Genomic DNA, 20,743 nt, shown 5'->3' with positions numbered 1-20,743 from the left:
TTAGAGCTCAAAGGCCCAGTCTGCCCGGCCCAAATCAATCTGATTCAGGTCAGCAAGAGTTCAGGAACTGAGCCCTAGGGCCCTGCTGCAGGTAGGTTAGTTAACCATGTGGTTTCTTTAGGGTGTCTCAGTTATGTCTCCCAGTAAGTCAACTGTTGTTCAGTGATATTTACTACTCCGGGAATTCTGCAGCACTGAGAATGCACAGAACTCATGTCCGTTGCAGATTTTTTGCTCCCCGCAGAAAGAATAACTTTCTGAGAGGGAGGCAAAGGGAAGTTGCAAGAGTGGTCACAAGGCCCTCTCCAGCAGCACAGGTACATCGTCTGGGGCACCCAGAGCAGCCAACAGTGAGATAAATCACTGTGAGGCTGGGGACACCTCAGCCTGTAGTACCTACCCAGCACTGGAATCAGCTGCTAGTCCTGGCTGGGCTGGAAGCAGGAAGAGTAGATGAGACTGGGTCAGATCCACACCGTGGTCCCTCCACTTACCACTGGGGAAGTAGCTGAAGTATAAAATTAGGAGATACTCTTCCCTAAAAAGGGGAGAAACATGCATGATGATGTGGCCAGAGGACCAAGTCATGAAGAGGAGACTGAGGATCCTGGACTGAGACAGGTCTGCTGCAGGAGGCAGTGAGATAGATGGTGAGTAATGTGCATCATGTGCCCGTATATGGTGTGCCTGGAATGGAGGGGCAGGGCCCTGGCATGTTTCTGGGGCAGGCCTGGGTTTTGCACTGAGTCAGAGTCAGAGGCATATCACCCCAGGTCTGTGCAGGCAGTGGTCTGTGCTCCCTATGGCAATGCTGGAGCCTCCACATTTATTTGTTAACAAATTTGCAGAATCTTAAAATATAGTGCACAAGAAGATTTTTTTTGTCAGGCACAGAATTCCCTCAGGAGGACATATTTTTAAAATGTCTTGAGAGCTGCAATTCATATAAAAAAAAAAAGACACGATTGCCTGAAATGAGATTATCTTGACACAACAATACATAATTTGGAGACTAGTAATTTTGCCTACTGTTCCTAAAACATGGAGCTTTCTCTCTTACTTAATTTTAGTAACTAATGCACAATGAATAATTCCCATCTGGATGCAACCCTGTGTTGTTACAAGATTATTTGCCCACTTATCTGCTTCATTCCAGGGGCAGTAAATCCTCAGTGCAGGAAACTGTTTTGCACCATATCTATTGACAGGGGCAACAGGTGTCAGTACGGGCTGAATTACAAGGAATGTCTCAATTGCAAAAGCTGTGCAGCTTCTAAAAGAATCTGTTTCTTTGGGGCCAACCTTCTTCAGGAATTTCACCTTAATGCAAATGTAACTTCTTACATGATGGGGAGGTAAATTTCCCTATGAACGGAATTAGTCTGTGGCTTAAAGAAAGTTTAAGAGGATCCCCAGCAGCTAAAAATATCCAATGTCCAGTACTTTAAAAAACACTTTCAAGGATGTTTATATAGGCACAGACTCTTGCTGCCAGAACAGAGCCTCTCTGTTATCTTATGTACTAGCAGATTTACCCAGCATTGCTCAGATTTTTAAATCAAGTAATGTTTGTTTGTTTGTTTGTTTTTGTTTTGGAAAATAACAGGGAAATGTACCCCAGACTCTCCTTGGAGTGGGAGGGGCATCTCTTGGGTGAGCCTGGGCTGTGCTTCCTGGCCCGGGGGGTGATCCCCAGGGAGTGCAGACTGGTGAGGCTGTTGGACTGCACTAAGGACTGCCTATGCTCGGCCCAACCCCTTCCACCCAAGGCCATGCCTCTTCTGGGGGTATGGTGCTGGGTCTCCCTACAGCTGGCCCCATGGCCTACGCTAGTAGCAAGGAAAACACTTAGGCCCAAAAGCTCAAAGTTAAGTGCCTAACCTTCATTGATTAAATGGCATTTAGGTGCCTAACACCCTTTGAGGATCCAGGCCTGAATCTTGTAAGTACTTTGGGGTCTGTGACAGCAGCTGAGCCAGAGCTCTGCAATACTTTATGTGGCTGAGGGCTGAGCCCTAAATCCTCTAGGTTGGCAGGACACAGCCCTGGCACTTCTGGGCTCATTGCATCAGGTCAGGAGTGTAAAAAAAAAAAAAAAAAGGCTTGAGCCCTGGCACTTCATTGCTTGAACTCTGGCACCTTTCCTCACAAATTGAGCACTGGCCCTCAGGTCACTGCAGCTCTAATTCATTAATCCAGAGCAAACCCTGTTAAGAAAAGCTGGTCCTAACTGATAGGCTGAGGAGAGTTTTCAGGGTAAATTAGGTCATTAGGCAGATGGTACAAAAGGAAGTGGTGAAGAGCCAAGCAGTAAGAGTTTGCGTCTCCTTATTTGTGCTAGGGCCAGAAGGCTCCCCAGGACTGTAGGTCTGTGGCTATATAATGTATAGCTAACATGTAAATAAATTGCAGTTTTACCAACAAAAAGGTCTCAAAGCTGTTTGTGGACTTCAGCAGAGCCAGAAGCAAGAGGGCCCTGCCACTGAGTCATTAATGTCCACAAAAGCGGACTACATAAACTTGTTTTCAGTGTCAGCTAAAAGCTACGCACAGTAAACAGTGTAGTGCTGTGCCCACTGGTAACAGGGAGCTTGAGGGCATCAAACTTGAATCTTAGGGTGAATTTACATGAGGGAAGAAAGTTGATTTCAGATACCCAATTCTAGCTATGCCATTAGCGTGTCAGAATTGACTTTCTTCCCCAGTGTCGTCTGGGTATCAGAAGTCTCAAGTCGATATCCCTTACTCCACACTATTGCTGTTGCATGGAGTACAGGAGATGATGGCCGAGCCCAGAGAAGTCGATTTTGGCACATCTTAACAGACACAGCAAAATAGAACTCCAGAAGATCAGTCTTCCCACGGTCGATCTTCTGTAAGTATAGATTAGCCCTTAGAACTGTCTGCCATCTCCTAAAGCTACTGCAGTCATATGCTACCTCATCTCATCAGCAGAAAACACTATCCATAATCCCTTCTATTTACTAGGTGCCTGATTCTGCTTCTTTTCCATAGACCACACAGGAAACTTTTTCCCTAAGTAGTCTCTCTGAACTCAATAGGACATTTATGGCCCTGTGGTCCGGTGGACAAGGTACCAAGCTAAAAAGCAAGTCGTCTGCTAAAAAGCAAGTCGTCTGTATTCTATTCCCAGCTCTTCCACTAATCCACTTTGTGGGCTTGTGCAGGTCACTGGACTCTCTGCCTCAGTTTCTGGGCATAATGCTACTTACCCTTGGTTGAAAAGCATGTCAAGCTCTACAAGTACAAATAGTCAAATATTACTACTTCTGGAATCCTATACTGTCCAGCGTGCGCAAGCCTGTCAGAATGGGTCCCTGTAATGATGCACCTCATATAGCACTTTGCATGCAAAGAGCACTAAAAATGCTTTATAACATTATTGACTAAGCAGTAGAGCACCATTGCATGTTGAATAGGATTAACCCCATTTTACAGACCTTGAAGGTTGAACCACAGCGAATGGACCTGACTTGCATGAAGTCACACACTCACCGGTAGCAAGCAGGAGTGGTGCCTCTGACTCCTAGCTTCATGCCAAAATGTTACGTTAACATTGTTAACTCAGTGTTAACCCAAACCACCTTCCCTTGTTGCCTTAAATTAAGCAGAGTCATATCCACTGCCTTCCAATGTTTCTTGGATTTTTCTACTGCCCCAAGACCGAATCTTGCCCTATGATGTGTATACACTCAATTCCTATTTACTTCAAAGAAATTCGTGTGCATGTGTCCAAGGACAAACTTAGCCACTTCCTACTTCAAATGTATTTAGCAATCAGAAGATTCACAGGAAGAGCTTAAACCCTGGTTCAGTGTAAAACAAGTTTTATGTTGTCCCCATGACTGGAACCTGGCACCGGATTCTCCTGGCCCTCACACAGAGACATAGTGAGGTGTGAGCCAAGGGCATAAGGAGCTTCCTGGCCTTTGCTCAAGTTCCATAAATATAAAGTGTAGGCAGTGGCTCCTGCAATAGCAAGCTTGCCATATTATTCTGACAACGAGCCACACTCAACGTGCCAAATAGCCACCTGTGCCTAGTATGTAGGATGCCATGGTTATAAATGCCCCTACAGTGTTCATGCACAGAGGCTACAAGTGCAGGGATTTCAGGAGAAACACCAGTCACAGCTCCTGCCTGCTTGCCCCCACTTGCTTCTTCCTGCAGGAGTGCAGTGCTCCTTCTGGTGGGTGTGGGGGCAGGTTCCCCCCATCCCCTGGAGCAGCACAGCCTGGAAGCGACACAGCACTGACAGTGAGTGCGGGGGAGTGAAGGGGGCTGCATGTGACCCCCTGTGTACCCATTATGCATCACCTCTGTTCATACACATAGATAGTCAACAATGCTGATGAGGTACTTCCCTGAGCAATGTGTGGGGAGGGGCTTGGGTTGGGCCCCCTGGAAGAGGAGGAGCCTGAGGCAGAAGGGTCAGTGCTAGAGACTAGCCTCCCCCAGCCATTTCTCATTGTTGTCCAAACAGGGCTTCAGAGGCAATTCAAGGGGCCCAGGACTCCAGCTATGGTAACAGCCATAACAATCAAGAGCCCAGGTCCTTTTTAAACCACAAAACGCCTTTTAATCGTCACCCCAGTCAGACGTCCTAGTAGTAAAAGATACTCTGATCGTCAGATATCACTCAGACCTGTGTGACTTCCCAAAGTAGTCAACATCTTTGTAATACTCATAACTGAAATAGAAAACTAAGACCCTATCATTCTGCCACTGGCTTCAAGAAAAGATTTTTGCCATTGATTTGAATCAGTTGCCTGGCTGCCCATAAACAGTACAGAAATTCCAATAAGTATAGGTCAGTGTTTCTCAACCTTTTTTTGATAAAGTACCCCTTTGAACAATTATATGTACCCCCAGACTTCTCTTGTGTACCCCTACCTGGGTACCTGAGTTGAGAAAGATGGTGCTAAAGTAATGTGAGGTCTTGAAACAAGTGCTATTCACCCTTTTTCAGGTTACTGTTCCCTTTTCAGGAGCCAGATTTGTTTTGCATACCACCAACTTACACCTCACTTAAAAATTACCTATGGAAACATGCACAAATATCACAGAAGACTACCACCAAAAACTTGCAGACTTTCTACCATCTTACTATCAAATAAATGAATTGGAATAGATGTATTTACATTTCAGCGTAAGGCATATGAAGCAATAGAAACATGTAATTGTCTGAACTTCTAGACTGTACTAACTTTACTATTGATTTTATGTACCCTGTTAGTTGATATGCCCCTTGGAAGACCTTGGTGTACGCCCAAGGGTACACATACCCCTGGTTCAGAAACACTGGTATAGGGAGAAATGCTATGAGGAAGTTGAATGAACTGAGTTATACAGTATCTGTAGGCATGGATTTAACCAGGAGTAGACCAAGCTGTACAAATTTTAATCTCACGTTGCTCTTATGTCTCCTTTTCTTACCAGACACTTGTATCTAACTCCACCTGCTGTTTTAGTATGGTGCTGTCCTGTGTGTGCTAGGAATTGAAAGGCATACTGTGGGCAGATGGAAAGGACTGGCTAGTGCATGCCTGACCTTTAAATTGCTGGCTAGCCCCTTTGCCTAGATTTTGGAAGGATATAGCTTTTCATAAGAGTTGTTGCAGCAAGAGTAAGTGATGCATGACTTTTAAAAGGCCCATGAAGACAGCTGCTAAAAAAATATCTCTGGAAAAGTTTCCAAATATTAATTGCAGCCAAACCAACTAATCGTAAAATTTCAAAGTCTCATTGTTGAGAGGAAGAAACCCACAAAGCCGAAAATATTGGTCCTTCTGAAGCCCAGGGGAGCCAATGCAGAGTCTAGCTGAATGCTGCTGTCTGTTCTATCCTTTTACTTTGCCCTTTTCTCCCCCTGCTGACCAGTCAAGGGCTCTTGTTCCTTTTTCAAGCAGCGGCAGCACACTGACTTTTGTAACATAGTGTGCCTCAAAGAATCATCCCAGCTCTAAATATAGCCCTACTCTAGTTCTAGTGGCTCTCCACACTGGTGGTGAGGCTGGGAAAGAGCTATTAATAATACTCCTCAAATCCACTTCACTGGCTTTTATATTCCCTCACCATCTTACATTTCATTCGCTCGAGAATATGTCTGAGACAGACAGAAGTTCCATCCTGGGCAAAAGACACCACAGTGAGGGACACAGAAAGCTGGTAGTGAAGATACCTCAGTAGGACATGGGGTTGATTGTTTTCTGCGGCACAGATAAATTGTTTCTACCATTTTGGGGTCATGGCCACCTTGCTGTGGTCTGCGAGGCAGTAGTTTGCATAGCTATGTAATCTCTCCAGGGTGTTTTCGAGGCACCAAATAGCGTGACATTCAGGCTCCAGAGCACTGAATAGACAACTAGAGCAGGGTGAGCAAATTTTTTTATGCAGGGCCCCACTTTTTGTTCCTGCAATTAGCAGGGCCTGCCCCCATCCTGTCTAATTTAATCCAAACCGATGGCAGTTTCAGTTATGTTCATATGAAAAAAACCTCTTTCGGCATGTGTAAGAATGTAAACACCTTATTACTCGGTATATAAACGTGAATACATGTGCATAAAAATAGGAACATGTTTCAATGTTTTAATGAGACGGATGAGCCTGACACCCGCAGCTGATCATGCTGTGCCCCCCTTAGGAAATTTCACACCCATCCCCACTTTGCGCAGTTCCAAACTAGAGCATTGGTCAGGTACATTATAATAAATTTGAAGAAACAAATAGCAAAAAAATTGATTCTGTCCCCCAGCTTGCTCATGATGAGACAGAGATACCTCACTGCGGGAGGAGTCCCATTGATTGGCATGGCACTACATCCCTAACCCACAGGTGTGAATTGCCCTTACTGTTGCAGAAACCCACTCTTGTGGTTTAGCTGTATAGGTACGTTTTTCCTACTTGCTGTAATGCCAGCTACCAGAGAAGTCCATTTGTTAAGGAACAATAGAATTGACTAATGTAGAGGGATAGCTCAGTGGTTTGAGCAGTGGCCTGCTAAATGCAGGGTTGGGAGCTCAATCTTGGAGGAGGCTATTTAGGGATGGGGGCAAATAGATGTCAGGGATGGTGCTTGATCCTGCTAGGAGGGCAGGGGCCTGGACTGGATGACCTCCTGAGGTCCCTTCCAGCTTTGGGGGATGTATGTCTCCAGTTATCATCTTATTGTTTTAAATGAAGACTAATTTCAGACAGGGACTCAAAACCTCCCAGATGGCGTGTGTGTGTGTGAGAGAGACAGATCAAAGGAGCAGCGGTTTTGCCCAAGAGAGCTGCTAAGGAAGCTGATATTTTACAAGATTGTGTCTTCTCATAGCATATCCATTCCTGGATGGTGAAGCTATTGTAACTACCAGTTTGCTCATTACTAAGGCCCCAAAATGCCTCCTTCAGGAATTCATTAAATACATTAAACTAATAAGCGTAATAAAAGCATTAAAAACAATCATTGTGACAGTACTCTCTTTCAGTATCAGTAGAAATGTTTTATGTTTATTTTTAAAGGGACTCCATCTACATGAAGTCTAGTTTTAAAAATAGGTTAACGTTTGAATCAGGTATTACACCAGCCTTGACTCTCCCTGCCTATTTTTATGGCTTTCCAATCACATTTTCTTATTTCCTGAGAGTTAAATTTTTAACCTACCAAGCATAAGACAGTGCTCTTGTGCCTCCCTCCACTCATGTGCCCTGCATGCTCATGGACAGCTTGCATAGATAGGAAGCCCAAACACTGGAGTAAGAGCTGGTTCCCCAGTGTCACAATTCCCCACAGCATACAACTGAACAGGAAGAGACCAAAAATGTGACTGACTCCTGGCTTTACCTCCCATTCCTGTGCCAAATGGCTGAGCTAACTGAGCACAAAGGAGAGAATGTACAGTGTATAGCAATGGGCTGGTGGAACATGCTGCCCCCTTCCCTCCTTTTGCATCAGAGTATCTCCTGGGAAATTATGGCTCTAAATTATAATTCTTCCCTTTCTTTCTGAGGCAGGGCAATTGCATGGCATGTCTTTTACAAGCAAGCCTCAATCTAGCCCTAACTGCTTTGCTCTCCTGTGAAGTTCCCTGCCATGAACCTTGATTTCCAGTTTTACACATGTGAAGTTACCCCGCTGCACAATCAGGGCAAACAGCATCCTTTTGATTAAAAACATGTTTTGTTTGAGTTGCTTTGCACTGTTCACATTGCAGCAATCTCTATCATTATTCCCTTTGTTTTGTACAGCACCTACTGCACTACTGCTGCCAGAAATAATGTAGCCAGCAGCAAGAGGAACAGAAAGTGAAAATGACTAGTATGTTTTCAGACTGATCCTCCAACTTCTGAGCCACCTCATCACTATCCTTTCCCAGCAGTTGGTGTTAATTTCCCAAGTCCAGAAACAGCTCTCATTTGAATGAGTCTTCTGTAGGTCAAAATATTTTCCCCACAATTAGCTGCTCGGTTTCTTTCCCCTCTATCAAAATCAGAGCTGCAGAGTGGCTGGCTTCCAAAGCCATCCGAGTACATGTGTAGCAATCTCTGTATATTAATGAGCATCTGGACCGTAGCATGCAGCAGTGTTCCTTCTGTGCTGGCTGACAGCCATTTGAAAATGGCCCTGATTCACAAAAGATGAATAAATCATGGGATGCCAGCCAAGGATTCATATAGGAATTTGCTAGTAGGAGCCCAAGGACTTGAATTTGCATGGCTTCTAGTAGCTCTCCCACAATGCACTACAAGAAAAATCCCAAAAGGCACAGAGTTCACCAGCAAGACAGAGTAGCAGTGAAGACTAAGTCAGAATTTTAAGCACTTATTATGGAAAAAGCCAGTACCATGTATCTACACTGATTCAGAGGAAAGTAGACAACAGCTGGGCAATTATTTCAGAATAGCTATGCAAAACTGTACATGCAAATCTAACTGGGTGGGTGGGGGTGCAGAAACACTCATGTCAACAAGCCCTGATATAGAAGAGCAACTGGAAGAAACACGGCTCCCTAGTGCTCAGTTCTTATTCATTCGAAGACATCCCATGGAAAAGAGAAGATTGAGGGGAGACAAGATAGCGGTTTTTCAGGTATCTAAAAGGGAGTCATAAGGAGGAAGGAGAAAACTTGTTCTTCTTGGCCTCTGAGGATAGAACAAGAGGCAACGGGCTTAAACTGCAGCAAGGGAGGTTTAGGTTAGACATTAGGAAAAAGTTCCTAACTGTCAGGGTGGTCAACCAGTGGAATAAATTGCCAAGGGAGGTTGTGGAATCTCCATCGCTGGAGATATTTAAGAACAGGTTAGATAGATGTCTACCAGGGATGGTTTAGATAGTATTTGGTCCTGCCATTGGGGCAGGTGGCTGGACTCGATGGCCTCTCGAGGTCCCTTCCAGTCCTAGTGTTCTATGATTCTTTGAGCTGAATAGCATGAGTGGGGATTACAGGATCAGACCATATAATATAAAACTCTTTGGGGGCGGGGACTATCCAGTTTCATGCTGCTGTAGTGTCTAGCGCAGTGGGACTAAGCCCCTCTAGATGCAACCACAATGCAAACAATACTAACAATATCCAAAGAGTAAACAAACAGCAAAAATGTGACATAAATTAGATTTTTTAAATTCTTGTTGCTAAAAACCAGGCCAGATCCTGAACTGCTGTAAATGTACATGGATTTGCACCAGTAGAGTCTGGTGAGCCTAGGATTTATTATTGACATATTTGGGGGTTATTGGCCTGTATGTGATGGCTAGAAGAGAGGGACCCAAGTTCAGAAAGGTACCAGTCTTCCACTGAAAATTGATGGTACCCATAAACATTCATCCCTGCTGGCACCGAAGATGGGTTGTCTATTTGTCCTCTTAACTCTTGCCCTTTTATTATCCAGTAAGGGAACCACTACAGATGCAAAAAGTCGTCAAAAAGCCAAGGCTGTTTAGAAAACAGAGTTCCAACTGTCTGTTTTTTTAGAATATATTTTCCCTGAGCCAGCACAATTAAATGGACACTCCTGGGCAGACTTGTACTGGTCAGTTCTAATAGCTCAGCAATAGCTTATGAAAGGAGATGCAGCTATGACTTGATTTGATGCTGAGGGGGTCCCTTTAAAGTAGGAAGGACCATTAAGTGTATGGGTTGGAAGTTAAAAATGATTTTGCTTCCTGTGTTTCTATGAGATATTTACAAATCTCAGACACCGTATTTATTATACATCTCCCCCAATCAATTGTCCACTTTCGAACAGCTCTGGGCCTGATTTCCCACGCCCCTGAGAGCGAGCCGCGGCTGACGTTTAGCTGATGTAGGACCCACGGGAGAAAACAGGGAGACACTTCTTACACGACCCACCCGCTCCGCAGCCGGGCAGCACAACCCTTCCGAAACAGCCCAGCGTGGGCGCGCCTGGGTTTTCTGGAGAATATGGTAACCCGGCTGGATCACGTGTCTGTTTCCCCTGGCGCGTGTGGAAAGAGGAAAAAAAGGAGCCCACAGGGGGAGGGAAAGATGCGCTGGTGAGTGCCGCGGCCAGCGCCGGGCAGGGCAGCGAGCCAGCTCCACCTTAAGCGGCCGTAGGGAGACTCGCCGCCCGGTGCGCCGCTGGGGAGCATGCCTGGGGCTTGTTAACAGCGGGGGACGCACGCGGGGACCCCGAGCTTTGCAGGGCGGCGTGCGCGCCCGGCACCATGGGGATGTGTCACAGCCTGCGAGCCCGGCTGATCGGTGCCCACCCCTCCATCGCCTACGGCGGGGAGGGGGAGCCGCACGCCGGGGCGCTGGAGCACGCCGACCCGCAGCTGATCCACAGGCTCCGGCAGGAGCTGATCGCCAAGGAGAAGGCGGACAAGAAGAGGAGCAAGAGCATTGACAAGACGCTGAAAGCCGAGAAGCGGGCGTACAAGCAGACCCACCGGCTGCTCCTGCTGGGTGAGTGGCGCTGCGAGGCTGGGGGCCGGTCTGTGCGACTTCTTCGCCAGCACCCTGGGCTCGGGTGGGGGGCGGGCAAGTCACTTGCAGCGTCTGTTGTTTGGCTGGCTCGGAGCCTGTCCTCTTTACTAGCTGGCTGGGACTAACAAGCAGTCCTATAGCACCTTGCAGACTAACAAACTGCTTTATTCCGTCCTGAGCTTGGCTCTTACCCAGGAAGGCTCATGACCCAACAAAGAAGTTTAGGGTTACCACATGAAAAAGAGGACACCCCTGAGAGGGAGTGTTTCTGTGTCCATATCTACCAACTCACCTTGTATTCATGTGTTATAGGGTGCCCTCAACTCTTCCATCTGCTGCAGACCCCCAGGACTGGGAAGTTGCTGGATATTCACATATTCTGGATTATAGAGCAGTGTACCTGGCAATGCATAACGCCAGAGACTGACACAGACAGAAGTTCCACCCCGGGCAAAAGACACCACAGTGAGGGACAGGGAAAGCTGGTAGTGAAGATACCTCAGTAGGAGGTGGGGTTGATTTGTTTTCTGCCGCACAGAAAAACAAGATTAGATATTAAGAAACAAACAAAAGTGTATGCAGAGTACTTCATTTACCAACAGCTGTGAACTTATACTATATTTATTTGTATTTACTTTCACTGTACTTATGGGAAACATAATTACAATTTACTTATGATTAAAATGACAGTTATTTGAGTGTTCTGGGTATGAAAGCATTTACTGTATATAGTACATTAATACAATGTGTGCTAGTCGATACTGATAGAGACGCACATCATCTCAAGGGTGTTCTCTTTTTTGAAAGGTCAGATATGGTAACCGTAAGTTAGTTAGCCTTTAAGGTGCTACAAGGCTGCTTGTTGTCCTGAAGCTACAGACTAACAGGGATACCCCCTCTGAGTCTGTTAACTGGAAAGTGTCTACAATCAGGACATTTCTTCCCTTGGCGTGGAGTTGGAACCATGTGTTTGCTGTTACTACATATTCTGTCAAGGGTGAACTGTAAACTGAACAAACACTCCAACAGCTGGAGCTCAATAAGCATGAGTTTGACGGGTCACAGGGGATTAGAATCAAGTAGCTAGAGAGTTGATTCGGTGTGGCTGTGCCTCGCAGCAGAGAAGCGTTCTTCTATTGGCCCATTTCTTGTAACAGTCTAGTTAAGTTATTCAAATTGGAGATAGGCTGTACAACTACATGGTTGGGAAATCAAAGGGGTTGAGAGGTGATTTAAAAAAAGGAGAAGTAAACAATTACATGGTACAGGCTGGATTTTCTGGTTAGTCAGACAGATTTAGAAGTTGCTGTAAAGCGTTAAAAGTCTGATTCTTTGCTTCATGGCTTGTCATTTTAAATTACAATTGATGAACTGGTCTTTTCTGCTGTCTGATCTAATCTGTGGTATTTATAGAGGGGAATCACTGGGGTATCTAGAACCTAATAAATGGATTTAGACAAATTTACCTTTATATTTTTAGCAAAACTGTGACATGATAGGTATCTCTTTAAACCACTATTGTGTTTTCTGGAGCTAAATATTTACTGTTTGCAAGAGATCTTCCCATGTGATCCAAGATCTTTTTAGCACCAGCTTTTACATTCAAAAGCATGTATTTTGAAAGCTGGCCTGGAGTATAGTGGGAGAGAAAAATTGGCTTCTTGGGAAGAAAAGCAAGAATGGAAGGGATGTAAAACTGTGTGTGTTTATATACGTGTCTAGTTTATGCCACAATTTAATACATGAAGGACTTGCACATAAAACAGGGATCAAAAATATTTGTAATGTATGAATAAAGTATCCTTCCTAAATTCCAGCTTTTACTCTTTGAGGACAGTGTTTGGTGTGGACAGTGGGTTGGTTTGTTGAATTTCCAAGTAAACTGTTAATGCTGCATGGACCCTTTTGAAAAATATTTTGGTGAGTTTAATGTATTTCTCTTTCCAAAATTTGGTAATTTATTTACTAAGCTGCAAATGACTTTAGAACTGTAGCAAAATCTAAGGCCTAGATAACATTTTTAAAGCTTATGAAATTGTTGATGTTCTGTTGTTGACTTAGGCCCTGATCCTGCAACTTAAAATGTGAGGGTTAATTGCCGTGGTGCAAGAGCCTGATGTAAGCAGAGCTCTACATAGGTGTAGCGCTCTGACTTCACATTGGGAACTGCAGGATTGAGGCTTCAGCAATAACCACTTCTGTCTGTGGTTTTGACCCACTGCATCTCCAAATCAATTGGTGACTTTTTATTGACTTCAGTGGGCTTTGCATGAGGTCTGACATTGTCACATTGATGATGAATATTTTCATTTACCCATATTTGTCACCAAGTACATGTTAAGATACCTAAGGCCTGGCCCACACTACAAAGTTGGATTGACCTAAGTCAGCTTGTTGCTCTAATTGATATCTCGCTGATATAAACAGTCTGCAGCTGTGCAGTAAAATCACCTCCCTGAATGGGGTAGAGTCATGGTTGACACCAGTGTTTCTTGTAGGCTGTGCGCTTGGGAAGCCACCCAGCAGAGATTCAAGTGCCACCTTGCTGATTGGCAGAGGGCCCACAGCCAGCAGCATGTGTTTCTATGGGTGGTACACATCTGCATGTGCCTTGGTGCAGATAACAACATTGATTCTGACCATGGATGGAAAAAACTAGAAGGGAACACTGGTTGATGCTGTCAGAGAATAGACACTGCAGTACCTCTGACTCGAACAGCTGTCCCCCAATGCCCCATTCCCTGCAATAATGACCTTTAAACTCTGAATAAATGCCCTGGATCCCAGAGATTAAAAGTCACATACATGCCATTTTAAAGCCCCTGCATGTTTCTGAAATGACTTTTCCTAACTTCCTACCTAGGCAAATATCTAGCACCTTGCCCCAGTAGTGTGCAGCTAGCCATGCCAGCTCCCTGCTCTGGATGAGTTCCCAGCTTGGGTAGGCAGCATTTTGGATCTCCTGGGTCTCTGAGGAGAGCAGCCTGTGCAATCACAAGTATCGGAGAGGTAGCTGTTTTAGTCTGTAGCTTCGAGAACAGCAAGAAGTCTTGTGGCACCTTATAGACTGACAGATATTTTGGAGCATAAGTTTTCATGGGCAAAGACCTGCTTCATCAGATGCACAATCATAGTTACAGCCCAGTTGTGGAAATGTAAACATCTGCAGGCAGAGTGCACAGGGGACACTGACGGGAGGATAGGACAGTGATCAGCAGCAAAGTCGCACTACTTTGTACCTTGCTGTTATCATGTCTGATCACTTATCTTCATTCCACCAAATTTCTGCAATGCCTTTTATATCAGGCACTCAAGTTCATGTATGTTAGTATTTAGTCTTAGCATTGCATGGGTTTGCCACTTTTTAGCTCTTACGAAATTTGCCACTTTTAGCTTTCTGCCATTATGTGATGTAATTGTGATGTAATTTTTTTTCCATTCTGTTTCTTGTCCGATCCCACCTGTACTTCATCTTCTATACCAGGGGTGGGCAAAATCTGATCCGTGGGTCAGATCCAGCGTACAGCCCACCCCTGCGGCACAGAGCAGTTACACTCAAAGCAGGCAGCTGCTCCAGGTGTCTCTCAGCACTGTGGAGGGCCAGAGGGCTAGAGGACTTCGCGCACTGTCCCCACATCTAGCAAAATCTCTCAGCTCCTATGGGCTGGAAACTGCAGTGCAGAGACACGTGGACCAGCCAGCTGCTTCCAGCAGTCTGGGGCAGCTGGCAGGCGGGGAAGCCTGCCTGAGTGTGCTGCTGGCCAGGAGCTGCTTAAGTAAACATCTCCCAGCCAGAGCCTGCCTCTGGCACCCCAGCCTGGGGCTGGTCAGTTTCCTGGCTCCTACAAGCCCAGAGGAGCTGAGAGGTTCCTGGCTCCCCTCAACTTGCGTGAAAATTCAAGTTACACTGGGGTTGCAGGAATGCAACCCCCGTGTAACTCAAGGGTTTAGGGTACTTAATATAGCTTTTTGTGTGGAACAGCCTTTTTTTACTGAAAAAACAAATTCCATCACAAAGAAGGACTGTGAGATGTATGCAGCTGTCAGCGATCAGCAGGGCTGGGCCATTTCAATCAACAGCAGAGACCTCAAATGAGCAAACTAGTTCCTGAGTGTGACAGTCAGCTGGCATCCTGTACATGGAGCAATCACTGCAAACATCTACAGTCCTGTCCTTTTCACATTTACAGTAAAATTTCTATTGTCTGGCATCCCAGGGGAACCAGATTATCAAATGTGCCAGATTTCCAACAAATGCAATGGACCTCGTCATTTTTATCTATATCATTGGGATTGTGTTTTCCAATGTACATTACTTTGCATTTATCAATCATTGTATAGTTAGCCTATATAAATGTGCCAGAGAGTGGAGCAGGAACAGTTGCCCTGCGGCAGCCAGGCAGCTAGCCCCACAGCATCCAGTTAAACAAGCTTTTACTTTATTGCCAGGCTTCCTAGGAATATGAGGACTAGGGCGTCTTAGTATTCAGTTCCAGCCTGATCCTAGGTATCCTGTTTTTCTCATCCCTCTGTCTCTTCCTGCAACTACTCTGCATTCCATTCATGTTATTCCTTGTCCATGCTGCCTGGCACCAGTAGAGAGGATATTAAGAACACAATTGACATCCTCCCTGTTCTGGTGCCTGGCACTATAGTGATTCGTAGCACCAGGAAAAGTGTTTGTAGTCCTGCCTCATACCTATTTCCATGCACTGGGGTGTGCTGAGCATGCTCCATGGAACACCGGTGCACATTGTAACGGGCATGTAGGAACTAGGAAAGTTAAAATAGTTAATCAGTAGCACTTAACTGGCTAACCATTTTAATCTAGGTGCTGTCACCCAGCCCACTGGCTCCTTTGCAGCTGAGGCTGCTCTGGCATGGCACGGCTGCCCGCTGCTGAAGTTAACTGACAAGTGCCATATAACTGCTAACCCTACTAGTGAGCTTCGTGCTTACCAGTTAACCTTTTAACATCCCTAGCAGGAACTTTGTGGGGAAGGGACATGGTCAATCTCCAGAGAATAATTGGAGAATTTAGATATTGGCCTCTACCGAACCATTACTGAGCGTATGCAAATAGTGATTTTTTTTTCCAACCAAATTTGGGCACATTTTCACAAATGTGGTAAAATGCATGTAGCTGGCTGCAGACGAATGTCCCAGCCAAACTTCAGGTCCCTCCTCTAAAGCACAGAGGTGCTAGAGCTTCTCAATGAAATGGTGGTACACTTTTTTTAATGAGTAAAACAGAGTAGTTTTTCTTAATCTTATTCTGGAAACAATTTAACCATTTTTAACGGAAATCTTTTTTTAGAAAACAGCCTCAACTAGGCAGCTGAAATGGAAAAGTTAAACCTAGTTTAACATGAGTGCTGTGCTAGTAATAGGCAACATTATCAGCTAGCAATTAGTTAATAACAAAAGGTGACAATGGATTAGGGGTCACTGATGTATGAACAGCCAGCATGAAACTCTCCATGGAAGGTTTGAGAGGTTGTATAATAAAAGCTTTCAGAGCCATTTCGGGGCTGTGGTCGGGTGCCAGTGAAGGAGGAGAGACTGTTCCTCCCAGTCCAGACCTTTCTGAACTTCTTTTGTGTGCTTCCTCTGCAACACAAAGGATCAATGAGCATGTCACCTATTCCAGACCATGCGTTCTAGGGAGAAATGTAGATTTAAGCTCAGTCTACACCAGTATTTCTCAACCTTTTTTTTTATTAAATATCCCTTTTTTAAAAAAATAAAAAGCACCCCCAACTTCTCTCACATACCCCTAAGGGTACAAATACCATCAGTTGAGAAACACAGGTCTAAAGTAATCTGATGTTTTGAAACAATTGTCATTCAACCTTTACAGATTACTGTACACTTTTCAGGAGTCAGATTTGTTTTTCATACCATCAAGTTACATCTCACTTAAACTATTTACTTACAAAATCATGCAAAAACATCACAGACTGCTACTGAAAACTCGCTGACCTTTTACCATCTTATCAAGTAAATGAATTGGAATAGAGATATTGTACTTACATTTCAGAGTAAGGCATATAAAGCAGTAGCAACAAGTCATTGTCTGAACAAACTTTTAGGTTATAATGACTTTACTAGTGTTTAGGGAAGGCGTGAGCAGCAGAATGCGGACAATGGATTTCAAAAAGTAGGCTCTGAGAAGTGATAGGTAAGGTCCCCCGGAAGAAAATTTAAGACTAAAGGAGTTCAGAAGAGGTGCCAGTTTCTCAAGGAGCAAATATTAAAGACACAACTGCAAATTATCCCAATGCAAAGAAAAGGTAGGAAGAATAATGGGAGGTCATTATGTCTCCATCAGGAGTTCTTTAGTGATGTGAAAATTTAAAAAAAATAAATAAATAAATTGAAACATGGTTACTGCTCTAATGGATTGGAGTTGGAAGCAGTAGGTATGAGAGATCTTGACTTTAGTTAGGCTTTTGAGGCAGTCCCACATGATATTCTCATAAGGAAACTAGGGAAATACTGTCTAAATGACATCATAAGGTGGGTGTATGTCTGGTTGAAAGACTGGTCTTACCATATGACTGACAACTATTCTATCAGACTGGGAGGTTGCTTCTACTGGGGTCTTACAAAGGTCAGTGTTGGATCTGGTACTGTTAAATACATTCATTCATGACTTGGATTAGAGAGTGGAGAGTACGCTTATAAGATTTGCAGCTAACATGAAACTGGAAGGGGTTGCAAGCACTTTGTAGGACTGGATTAGAATTCAAAAGGACCTTGACAAATTGGAGAATTTGTCTAAATTCAACAAGATGTAATTCAATAAGGCCAAGTGCAACTTTCATCTAGGAAGGATAAATTGAATATGTCATTATAAAATAGCAGTAACAGGTTAGGTGGTAGGACTGCTGAAAAGAATCTGGGAATTCTAGTGGTTATAAATTTAATGATAATCAGTAGTGTGAAAGCAGTTGCAGAAAAAGGCTAATATTATTCTGGTTTGTGTGTAAGACCAGGAGGCAGTTGTCCTGTTTTATTCCGTACTAATGAGACCACAGCTGGAATACTATGTTCCTCTGTAGCCTGTTGTAAAATGAGGCACATATCTAGATGAGTTGATGTAATTCCTGGAAGACCTCAGTGTACCCACAAAGGCACCTACCCCTGGTTGAGAAACACTGTTCTACATTCTTCACTTTGGGTGAAGTAGGTCAATGTAAGCTGCCTTATCTCTGCATACACTTTACAACCTTATTCCTGCTAATGTGAAGCCAGGTCTACACTAGGGGATAAGTTCAAATTAAGATGTGCAACTCAAGCTATGTTAATTACACAGCTGAAGCCACCATATCTTGCTTTGATTTGGTTCCATCTCCATAGTGAAAGGTGGATGGAAGAAATGCTCACATCCACTTCCCTTACTCCTTGCAACTGCGAGGAGTACCAGAGTTGATGGGAGTGTCCTCAACATTCAATTTGGCACATCCCCACTAGATGTTCTAAATCAGTGCTCCGGGGTTTGGTCTTCTAAGGGTTTGACCTATGGGTAAGCAGACATTCCCTAACTTACAGCAACATAACTCCCTAACTTACAGCAACTTACTTCCCTCTTACAGCAACATAACTCCTCCTCCACAAAAAGCAAAGGCTTATATCCGCTGTTGGGTGTTTTGTTAATATCATGGCTCCATGAAATTGACAAACCCACAGTCTAAAATCACTTAGTTCCCATGGCTCCATGATATTCACAAGAAAGATGGACAGTTATAGCTGGTTCCCTTTCACCATTCATAGCTTCTGCTAAACAGGCCAGGCACACCATCCCAGCCTGTTCTGGCTGGTAGCCATTGATGGACCTAGAGTTCTTTTTTTGAGCCCTGCTATAGTTTTGCCCTTCACAACATCCTCTGGCAAGGAGTACCACAGATTGAAAGTATGTTGTATGAAGAAATTCTTCCTTTAGTTTGTGTGTGTGTGTGTGTGTGTTAAACCTGCTGCTTATTTATTTCATTAGGTAATCCCTAGCTTTTTGTGTTTGAGAATAAGTGAATAATTTTTTCTCCACACCCATCATGATTTTATAGATCTCTGTCCTATCTCATCGACGGTGGCGCTTTTCCAAGCTGAAAAATGCCAGGTTTTTAAATCTCTCTCTCCTCCTATGGAAGTTGTTCCATATCCTAATAATATATCACCCTTTTATGAACATTTTCTAATTCCACCATCCCTTTTCTGAAAAAATCTGCACCCAGTATTCAAGATATGTGCTACTATGGATTTATATAGAGACAGTAAGATACTTTGTCTTATTACCTATCCTTTTTTGAATGATTCTCAACGTTAAGTTTTGCGTTTTTGACTGCTAGTGCACATTGAGTGGATGTTTTCAGAGAACTATCCACAAGGACTCCGAGATCCCTTTATTGAATGGTATCTGCTAATTTGGACCCTGTCACTTTATATATGTAATTGAGATGGTTTTTTTTTCCATGTGCATTAGTTTGCATTTATCAATCATTATATAGTTAGCCTTATGAGCCTTATCAGCAGGAGCAGGTTGCTACGGCATTTACAGCAAACCAGCAGCATCCATCTGTACAGTTCTCAGCAACAAGTGTTTACTGTTACTTAAAAAGTCTCCACAATCTTTTCCTGCATTACAATAGCAGGTTGGCAGCTGCTATTACATTATCTGCTCAGAATTGGAAATTGGCCCACAAGGCTGTGATACCCACTTTCGTTCAGCAAAGGGGTAGTAGTGATGCTAATGCCCTTACTCTTTTTGACCCAATATTTGGGGACTTCCAGGTTCTTTCCAATAAGAGAATTTTTCAGTTGGCATTTCTTTGGTGCAATTCTGTTTACACAGAATCGTAGTTCTCTGCGCACAGTATCGGTCAAACAATGGACAGTTTCTTTGTTCAATATTCTGCTGACCACTAATTTCTTTTCTCACCCAAACTCTGCAATGGTTTTCCAATATTGGTAAAACCATAAATAAACCTTCTATAAAGTATGCAGTGCATAAGAAATCTGTGAATGTCTGGAGAGTTGGCGAGTTCTGCATAGTCTCAACTTTCTTTTTGCTATGGACATTCCCTGCCCCTCTCCTTTACTGACTGTGTAATCAAAGTAAATTGCCTCTGTTTTTTTTTTGAAAAAGGGCAGCACTCTTTTTGGATTCAGTTTCAGATGGGCAGACTTAATTTACATGTGGCCTGTGATAAGTTTTATCCCTTCTTAGGGTATTAGCGTGCACCAGGATATCATCTAGATATAAAAACAGGTGGGGAGAGAGAGGCGGTACCCCTTGTTTCGTTCATTGCCATGCGAAAAAGCTATCACTTTATCACTGGTCCTACTGTGAAAATAGGATTTTCCCTTTCTTTGGACTCACTTTCGCTTCCCACTGGGAAGATCCAATGTGGACAACGAGACCGAACCACCTACCTCACCTCATCCACAGTAGCATCTATGCATGGATCAGAAGAATACTTTTCATAGTTCACATATGTGGTGCCATTTTAGTACTTAGCCAGCACTAGTGATGAGGCTCCAGGAGTGACTGAAGGCTCATTGATGCCTTCCTGTTATATTTGTTCCATAACCTGTAAATGTCTTTACTCTTTGCTAGAGGTAAAATGTAGTGGCTATTTGATATCAACCAAAAAAGTCTATTACTCTCATGCTGGACCAATGACCAATGTGGAATTGCTTTTGTGATGTGTAACAATATGGAGGCAATATATCCATAACATGCAGCAGAAGATGCAGGCTCCAGGGTGAGGCCAGGGATGAGGGGCTCAGGG

The 20,743-nt window shown here is 44.0% G+C and overlaps 1 protein-coding gene across 2 annotated transcripts in view; it reads left to right on the top strand.

The window, feature by feature from the left end:
* The first annotated feature begins 10,519 nt into the window (after positions 1–10,519).
* GNAS (GNAS complex locus) overlaps positions 10,520–20,743 on the top strand; it is a 292,287-nt gene continuing 282,063 nt past the window's right edge. For both annotated transcript variants that reach the window (XM_075012125.1, XM_075012123.1), the window contains exon 1: positions 10,520–10,931. In XM_075012125.1, the coding sequence (XP_074868226.1) occupies positions 10,691–10,931 (241 nt within the window). In that variant the 5' untranslated portion in view covers positions 10,520–10,690. The remainder of the gene's footprint in view (positions 10,932–20,743) is intronic.

Source organism: Carettochelys insculpta, chromosome 17 (genome assembly GCF_033958435.1).
Source record: "Carettochelys insculpta isolate YL-2023 chromosome 17, ASM3395843v1, whole genome shotgun sequence".
Lineage (NCBI taxonomy): Eukaryota > Metazoa > Chordata > Testudines > Carettochelyidae > Carettochelys > Carettochelys insculpta.
The sequence above is the reverse complement of the archived record's forward strand: the minus strand, read 5'-3'. Positions and strand labels throughout refer to the sequence as shown.